The sequence below is a fragment of the Ochotona curzoniae genome, unplaced genomic scaffold (assembly GCF_017591425.1).
Source record: "Ochotona curzoniae isolate NIBS_2020 unplaced genomic scaffold, NIBS_Ocur_1.0 scaffold_3171, whole genome shotgun sequence".
In the NCBI taxonomy this organism is placed as follows: Eukaryota; Metazoa; Chordata; class Mammalia; order Lagomorpha; family Ochotonidae; genus Ochotona; species Ochotona curzoniae.
The window spans coordinates 2,534,671-2,544,511 of record NW_024467104.1 but is presented as its reverse complement, the minus strand read 5'-3'; the positions used below and the strand labels follow the sequence as shown (position 1 = coordinate 2,544,511).

The 9,841-nt window shown below is 39.3% G+C and overlaps 1 protein-coding gene across 1 annotated transcript; it reads right to left on the bottom strand.

The window, feature by feature from the left end:
• Positions 1-7,867: 7,867 nt before the first annotated feature.
• LOC121172279 (olfactory receptor 9Q2) lies at positions 7,868-8,812 on the bottom strand. The gene has a single exon (XM_041004129.1). The coding sequence runs from the start codon at positions 8,810-8,812 to the stop codon at positions 7,868-7,870; it is 945 nt and encodes a 314-aa protein (XP_040860063.1).
• Between the last annotated feature and the right edge of the window lie 1,029 nt (positions 8,813-9,841).

Here is a 9,841-nt window from a genome sequence, read left to right as displayed (position 1 = left end):
GCCATCATGAAAATTCTGTCAAAATTCATTTGCTGACCCTGGAATATAATACCTTCTTTGTTTTACCAGCTACAATGGCCTTGAGCTCAAATTGGCAATCCAATTCATAAACTACATCTAGAATCAATTTTATTGAGACTTAATAAATGATGCAGGAATCCACACTGCATGTACAGCAACAGAACAGTGAGGTTTCCTGCTTCTTTAGGCCATCTCAGCTCAGGAAAGTGCAGTTCTGACTCTCTTAGCCATCATCCCTCCCATTGCACAGCTCCCTCAGCAATGTGACAAGTACCCATCTTTGGGGTGTGACTACACATCCTCAAATATATGTTACTAGTAATTATGGAAATATTTGCCAGGGAGAATCAATCAGATTTCAAACCCTGAAAAGAGGGCTTTAAACGAGGCTTTATGCATTTCTTCCCACATTCCTTCTGGAACTGACCTCAGCTCCAGTGAAAGAATCAGTTACTACACTCTGAACACTCCTCAGCTGGCAAGCATTTGGCCAGTGGTGAAGGCGCCAGTCGGGGTTTCTGCCTCCCACATTTGATTCCCTCAGTCTGGCTCCCAGCTCCTTCTCCTGATTCCAGCGTCCCACTGATACAGACCATTGGGAGCCAGTGAGGACTCAGTTAATTGAGTTCCTGACACCCACAAGGGAAACCTGGATTGAGTTCCTAACCCCCAGCTTCAACCCAGCCCAGACCAGGGTATTGTAGGCGCTCGGGAAGTGACCCATTGGGTGGAAATATCTGCATCTATCTCACTGTCCATCTGTCTCTATCTCTGTTTCTGCCTCTCAAATAAATAACTTTTTAAAAAAAACAAAACACTCTTTGAGTGAATCTGATATGATAACAAATCAAGGAACCACATAAGTCCTGAGTTCCACTCCAGCACTGCAGTTTTGTGACTCTAAATGCTATCAGATTAAAGGGGGGAAAAATCTTTCACATGAGCCGCTAAAATACTCTGTGGCTTGGTCAGCATTGTGACGCAGCATGCTAAGCCACAACCTGGAATGTTAGCATTCCATATCAGAAATTCAGCTCAAGTTCCAACTGTTCAACTTTGCTTCCCAGCTCCTGGCTAATGTGCCTAAGAAGACAGTGGGAAATGGCCCAGATACTTGAGACCTTGCCACCCACCTGGAGAGATGTGGGAAAAGTTCCTGGTTCCAGGCTGTGGGCTCCATATCAGCTCAGCTCTGTTTGTTGTCATTTAGGGATTGAATCAGTAGATAATAGATATCTCTTTCTCTCTCTCTTTCTCTCTCTCTTTTTCTCTCTCTCCCTCTCTCTTCTTCACTCTCCCTCTCCCCCGTATGTGTGTAGGTCACTCTGTCTTTCAAATGAAACAACTGTTTAAAATTAAAATAATAGATTAGTAATAACATACACTGTAGCAGGTCAGAAGAGTCTTGTCCAAATTATCTTAATTATTTCCAACTTAGTAGCTGACTATCACTAATGCATTTATAAATTTTTCTCTAATAATTGCGGTGAAATAAAGAGGAAAAATATTTGATCCTAAAACCTGGCTTTGCAGCAGGTTGTGAGCCAGCCATGTCACCTAAGAGAATTATTTGAATGTGCAAACCGATTTTCCTTATCTGCAAACAGCAACAGTAATCCTAACTCCCCAAACCTATTTGTAACTAAGTGAACATATGTATGAACCAGCTATCATCATATCAGCTATATAATACTCATTAATCACTAAGTATTTCTTCTTTTATTAACTAACTCCACGGATTTCTACTGTAGTATATTTGTCGCAGCAAACTAGATTCATTTATCTTCAACATAAAATAATTTTTCACTCTTCTTTAAACTTAGAATTCACTCTCTTTACAAGCAAATATGTAACCAGCAACTTGCTTTTCTCACTACCATCTAAAACTTGCTTTTCTCAATACCATCTAAAATTTCTAAGTTTCATTTGAATTCTCAGTAAGAATGTAAAATTCATCTTCTTTTGAATGAATTACCAAACTAGCCACTGAACATTCTTTTGTTCCTCAAGCACCTTTGCATTTACCCTGTTCTACTAACAGCTCCAGCAAGGAACATCAGAAACTCTGCTTCCAGTAGTCCACGTGTTTTAGTAGGAAACTCTTGGATTCCCAATCAAGAGACAGGAGTGTTTTTTACATTATTAATTGGGTAATGGTGTTCTTTAAACAATTCTTAAAATTAGAAATTTTTGTAAAAGTCAGAGGCAGAAAAATAAGACTGTAAGGTGGATTTCTGATCATCCTTCATCAAAATTCTCACAGAACTGTCCTTTTGACAATGAACAGCAGCACCGAGAGGTGGAAGACTCTCAGAGTTTTTTAAGGCTTTTTTCATAAGGTTTATTTTAGCTTATTGGAAAGTCAGATTACAGACAAAGAGACAGAAAGAGAAAGACTTTCTATTTGCTGGTTCACTTCCCAGATGGCTACAGCAGCTGAAACGGAGCCAATCTGAAGCTAGGAACCAGGAGCTTCTTGCTGGCCTCCACGTGAGTGCTGTGTCCCAAGGCTTTGGCCCATCCTCTGCTACCTTGACAGGCCACTAGCAGGGAGCTGGGTAGGAAGTGGAGCGTCTGGGACCTGAACCCACATCCATATGGGATATTAGCACTTACAGGTGGAAGACCAGCCCATGAGCCACCACACCAGCTCCTGGCTAGTTTTCTTAAGATAGTCTCATCATAAGAACATGTTAGTGGTCTTTGGCCCACAAGAAAGTCAATAAGCAACAGGCCTTAATCATCCTAAAGAACTGCTACCCTGACCTTTGCTTTCCACCAGGTACCTTTGCTTTAAATAAATCATTTCCATTTCTTGGTAGTAGCCATTTCTGGGTTATGTCCAGATCCTGACCCCACTTGTTTACAGTTCCCATGGAAATTTCCTGTCTGAAGCTGGTCTTTATGGAGCAGTGTTGGCACCCACTGAGCAGAGAATTGTCCATTTTAATTTTGTAGTTATAATTATGCAAGCAGTACCAATTGAGATGCCTAGGGGGCTGGCTGCTGTATACTTCTACTATAGCATGAGCAAGAGTAATTTATTACTTGCAAATTTATATGGATGATCTGCCCCTATAAGGGCTTCATTTTCAACATCATTTTGTCTTTTCTTTAGGTAAATCTTCCATATTAAAAATAGCAACAAATGAAAAATGAAGCCATTCATTTGTGAACTGCTGATTTCTTTGAAGCATTGTTCCCATACACTTTTTTAAGGCATCATTTATTTCATCATTTTTCTTCCCAAGCTTGATTATAAATTCGATGTTTGTTCTTCCTTCAGTTTTACTAGAATTCACGTACTTCTGATAGGGGCTACTTACAAACTAGTGTTTTATCTTAAATGCTTCAAACTAGATTATATTCAGATATGTTGTAACAAGTTATTATAGATTTATTTTGGTGCAAAATATTTTTAAATCCATGCATATTTTTTCGTGATAGATATTTTTAAAGAACTCTTTGAAGATTCCATACCTATATGACTGTTGTAGTTGTTTTGTTGGGTCATGGAGTAAAATAATTTATATTACACTCTACATTGCTTTAGCATTTTATAGTGAATGGCATTTTAAAGAGGAAAAAATTCTTATATATAATATTAAGGAAATTTAGAGGACAGCTCAGTGGCATAGTAGGCAAATCCTTCTCCTATAGAGCTAGTATTCCATATGAGTGCCAACTCATGTTCTGGTTGCTCCACTTCCAATCCAAATCCCTGCTTATGATGTGGTAAAACAATGAAGGATGATATAAGTCCTTAGATACCCTACTCCCACACTGAAGACTCAGAAAAAAAGCTTCAGGTTTCTGGTTCTTCATTATCTACAACACCTGCATTTTAAAAAATAGATGGGCCCAACGCGGTGGCGCAGTAGTTAAGGTTCTCGCCTTGCACGCCCAGAATCCCATATGGGCGCCAGTTCTATCCCGGCAGCCCCACTTCCCTTCCAGCTCCCCGCCTGTGGCCTGGGAAAGCAGTCAAGGCCGGCCCAAAGCTTTGGGACCCTGCACCCGCACGGGAGACCCGGAAGAGGCTCCTGGCTTTGGATCGGCATAGTATCGGCCATTGCGCTCACTTGGGGAGTGAATCATCGGACGGAAGATCTTCCTCTCTGTCTCTCCTCTCTGTATATCCGCCTTTCCAATAAAAAAAATAATAATAAAAATAAATCTTTATAAAAAATAGATAAATACATCTTTTTAAATTAATAAAATTTATTTTCTTTTATACTAAACCATCAAGCTTAACATGGCACCAGAAATACCTCAGTTGCAAAACTATCAATTAGATTGATCTATAATTTTATCTTCCTTTATTCCGAATGCATCTATTCTACTTTATAAGATAAGAAGCATCATGTTTGGACCAAGGTCATGTGATTTAATTTTTTTCTGCATACCTGCAGGTCTGTCCATTCGTCCTCTCTAACGTCTGGGTTGAGGATTCTGTGGGATGCTGGAAGAGTTCACAAGATGCTGCAAGGTGCAGCTCCATCTGTAGGAAGAAGCCTGATTTGGCCACAGATAGACTTACATACAAATAGAGAACATCCCTAATGACAAATAATTAAGAAAACAGAAAATCACAGCCTGGATGAAGATCCTGAGAACATAAATAAATATGCATCCACATACAATATTTCATGAATCATTCTTCAATTTTATTCCCAAGCACCATTTCTTAACATCCTACTATTTATCAGCCTGATTTGGGCTCTGGAATTCAAATCATGAATTATTTACAGTCCGTAACTTCAATGTACTCTAAAACTAAACAGAAAAACTTAAAAATCAATAAATGTAACACTAATAAGATTTGATAAGCAAAGGTGATATTTGGTCAATAATTGATGTCATTGAAATTGAAGCAACATAAAGATTTTATACAAAGCATAATCCACTGAATTTTCACTGTAACTCTTTTGTATGAGCCATATCTGAGAAAAGAAATATGTGATTTTATGAATAAACTAAATAAAACTTCCATCATCTAGTTGTAGCTAATATAAATGCAAGAGGAGTGCATAGAAAGAATAAAAATCTTTACACATTAGGTATGTCTTATGAAATTTAACATATAAACTTTGTACGATATATGTCAGCAAATATTTATTCACTAAACAAAAATATAGCATTTATTGATCAGGAAATAGAAGTAAGTCAATGTCAATTAACTTTTTTGCTTTTCTTTCATAGTTCATGAGACAGATAATGATTGATGATAAATTGATACAATATGAGGTAGTAAGAAGGTAAAAAAGTAAAGCAGAGATGGAGTCAGATAAAGAGGAGGGAATAGCTATGTTAGGTGGAAGGTTCCAGGAGTTGGGAAAAGTCTGTCTTAAGCAACTAAACTGAGAATTGAGTGAGATGAGGGGATGAGTCTTAAGAAGATCTAGAGACATTCCCAAGGAAAGGAAGAGTGGATTCAAACTTCCTGATGTGGGGTGACAGTGGTGTAGTGTACCAGGTTAACCCTCTTCCTCTACTGTTTGGGTGCCCATTTGAGTCTTGGCTGCTCCAGTTCCTATTCAGTCTCTTACTATGCCCCTGGGAAAGCAAAGAAAGATCACTCAAGAAAGGGAACCCTGGTATCCACGTGGGAGACCCAGTGAAGTCCCTGCCTCCTGTTTTGGCCTGATCCAGCCCTGGCCATTGTGATCATTTGGGTAGCGCATCTGAGAACAGGTTTGCCTTTCTCAGAGCAGGGCAGGTGGTCAGGACTAGGGCAGAGTAGGCAGGAGATACATCAACATTGTCACGGAGTTACTTGGAAACCTTTCCAGGATGAATCTTGTAGCCCGTGGTAAATTTTATTGAAGTCATGAAACTAAATGAAATGATCAGAGAAGTAAATGCATAGAGAGAGCAAGAGTTGCAACTCAGCCCAGACAGACTCCAAGTATGAGGGTGAAGTAATGCCCAAGACAAAAAAAAAAAAAAAGGAAAATTTTCAAACAAAGAGGGAGCAGCTGTTTCAAACACCATAGGTAAGCCAACATATTACTGCTGGGAATTGTCTGTTATGATCTATATCCTCCCCAGCTAGCTGGAAAGCTGTTCTCCTTTAGCATCAAAATCCAAATGAAACTGCCTCTTCAGAATTCTTCTGTCTTGCACTGGCAAAGTTTTTCCATTTTTCTCTGCATTGTCATTTAGCAAAGGAACTTAAATGACTCAGTACCAAAACCTCTTTTAAAATTGACATACAGCTTTTACACAGCACCATATGTGAATTTTTTTAATATCTAAAAATTACCTGAACTGTCTTCCGCTTACTTTGATTGTGCAAAGAATAATATATGATGATCAAGTGTGGTTCATTTCAGAAATAAAGGGAACATTTATTGTAAATCAAATTATATTATACGTATGTTGCTAAGCAGAAGTAAAAGTATATGACCATCTCAATAGATACAGAAAATTGTTTAATAATCTAAAGCCCACTTCTGTTTTCTAAAACACTCTCAACCAAGTAGGAATCAAAAGGACATCTATAAGAAGTCTGCATGATGAATGTGTGTTCACATGTCCAAACATGAAACTATGCAATTAAATATGTAAATCTTATTGCATTCAGATAAACCTCAATAAAGCTACCATTTTTATTTTAGCAAACCAGAATTTCAACCACATCTTTTGAGTAATATCTTTTTTATTTTTAATGTTTGGTTTGATGATGCTTACATAGTTGATCAGGGTAGAAAGAATCAAGGGTTAGGGAAAAGTAAGTGTGATCATAATTTCCAAGTTTTCTATTTCTTCTTCCTGTTTCTGGGGAAAGGGGGAAAACAAGAAGAGAAGCCACACCCAGCCTCCCAACCGCCCCAGTACTTGGGGTGTTTTATTTTCCAGCATTAAAACAAAAGGGTAACAAAGAAAATGTTGTTGTTGAATACCTTGTACCCCCACATATTGAACTTTTCACTTTTCTTCACCAGATAAAAGGAAAATAAAGTCCAATTGCAATGAATTGCAAATGAGTGATTTATTGAGCATTCCATAGTACGCTCAGGATCGACTTAATATAACCAGGAAAAACAATCTCTCTTAATTTTAAGTGTCTCATCTACTTAGAAAGCAAAAATAACACTAGAGCATAGCTAATAGAAATGTCTTACAAATGACATGAGATAATACCTATTGAAAGCTTACTGTAGCTCCTGGAAGTTAATAATGCATCATAAATGTTAGTTGTTACCAGTTTTTATTACAACTATCATTAGTTCTCAAAAATAATAAGGCAATTTTAAAAAGAAAATATTTGGATAAAAACAGAAGTTGCGTTTATACATAGCTTCATGATTTTCCAAATATGTTTACATTATGCATCAAGTGTTCGTTATGCCAGGCAAGGTACTGGATCCAGCAGGTACTAGTGATGAAGACAACATGGTGGCTAGCCAGCCAGGAATTGTGTCCTCAAAACTATAGTTCTATAAAGAGTATAAACTCATGTGACAGGTTTAAAAAATACCCCAGGACTGATGAGGTTGAAACTTAATTTGTTTACGCATTCAACAAATACTTACAGAATACCATTGACATATTGGACACGTTCCCAGTCACTGGCCACATAGAATGAAGTCCATAGCTAAGAATGTTTAGTCTTATGTAACATACTATCCAGTTGTAGGATTAAACACTAATTAATACATACGTAAGTCACCTATTACACCAGATGGCAACAAGTTTTATATAGAAAAATAAGCCAGAAAAAAAAGATGGGAAATTTGGATGCAACTTTAAGCAAGGTTGTCAAGAAGAGCTTTCACAAAATGACAAAGAAGACAGAGAAGATGCAGAAACTACGGAATGATACATTTTACACTGGCCCATCTTACACTGTTCCAAAAGGCTTTGATCTGCTCAGGGATTTCATGACAGCTTCCTTCACCTCCTTGTTCCTCAGGCTATAGATAAAGGGGTTCAGCATTGGGGTCACCACGGTGTAGAGCACAGACACCACTCGGTCTCCTTCTGAGGACTGGCCTGAGTTATCTCTCAGGTACATGAAGATAAGAGTGCCAAAGAAGAGCGCAACAGCAGTGAGGTGAGAGGCACAGGTGGAGAAGGTCTTGGCCCGGCCCCCAGCAGAGCGGATCTGCATGATGGCCATGACAATAAACAGATAGGATACCAAGATCACCAAGATGCAAGCTGGCATGACAAAAATGGCAAACACAATGATCACCACTTCCTGGGTGTAGCTGTCCCCACATGTAAGTTTTAGCAGAGGGGGGAGATCACAGAAGATGAAGTCAATCTTATTGCTTCCACAAAATGAGAGCGTGAAGGCTGTGACCGTGCGAACAAAGGCACTGGAAAAGCCAGCCACGTAAGCTCCAGTTACTAAACCCCAGCGAGCCCTCTCTGTCACAATGGTCACATACACCAGGGGCTGGCACACAGCCACGTAGCGATCATAGGCCATGATGGCCAAGAGGTAGCAGTCAATGGAAGCAAAGAAGGTGAACAGGAAGAACTGAGCTGCACAGCGAGCCTGGGAGATGACTGTGCCGTGTTCCCACAGCACTGCCAGCATCTGAGGAACGATGACAGAGGAGTAGCAGAGGTCCACAAAAGAAAGGTGACCGAGGAAGAAGTACATGGGCGTGTGGAGCCGGCAATCTCTGTGGATCAGGATGATCATTCCTGCATTCCCCACCAGAGTGATGAGATAGAAACTCAGAAATACCAGGAAGAGAGGCAGCCCCCACTCGGGATGTTCAGTGAATGCGATAAGGAAGAACTCGGTCACCAAGGTGTTATTTGTCCCAGCCATCCATGGAGCAGCTCACCTAGACATAAAAAAAGTTGAAGTCATTTCAAGTGACACAAGTTTAAACTAAGAGTCTGGCCCGTAGATACTCAGCTTCAACGAACTCTTCAGTCTCAAGAAAAATATCAAGTTCACTATAGCATGAGATAAAAAGCGGTGAACGATTCTATTAGAGTAAGAACAGAGAGCAGGTGCTTCTTTATCTTACTGGTCACTTCTTGTTTTTGCAACTCTGTCCCTAATTATCTGCTTGATATTACACAGACACTTAACCTCTCTAAATCACAATTTCCTCCTCTGCCAAAAGGCAGTTACATGCGCTTCTGAGATAAGGTTAATGCACAGATTTAAAAAGGCACTATGGAAAGCTGCAAGCACTCTACATGTACATGGTGACTATTTAAATTTCAAAATGACTACTGTAAGGAAGGAAAGTATACATTCTATCCATAAAAAGCATGGATAAAAAACCAATTCTTTGACAATCAGTAACGGGCTTGATGATATGAATACCTCTACTCCGATCCAGCAATATGAATGTTTAGCAAACAATTGTTATCCTAAGTAGAGTTGGCTGGCTTATGAAGGGTGTGTGTGTGTGTGTGTGTGTGTGTGTGTGTGTATGTAAACAAGCATGAAAACATAAGCTTCTTTAGACACCTGATGAACCTCCATTAATCCTGCCTGGCTATTCTAAAATTCCATCCTAAAAGTAGTACTTTGATAACAAAAAAAAAGCATACATGTTTGAATACAAGAAGGAAGCAGGCGTATTTCTTAAAGTCTGGTGTTATCTCTGTTTTGTTTGAAGAATCAGACACAGAGTTCAAAAGCAAGGTGGTGAGAGAGGGCTTCGATCATTTTGGGATATTTGGGGTGTAGCGGTATCCAGGCCAGTATTGAGCAGACCCGTCAGAGACTAACAGCAGAGAAGATACATCACATCAGGAAGCCATTAGCTGGACATGGACCATCCTCACCTGAATCCACCTTCGTAGTGTCTTCTTCGTGTAGTGCCACCTATCCAGAGGA

Coding starts and splice junctions, on each gene's coding strand:
- LOC121172279 (XM_041004129.1), bottom strand. CDS start 8,812: ATGGCTGGGACAAATAACACCTTGGTGACCGAGTTCTTCCTTATCGCA.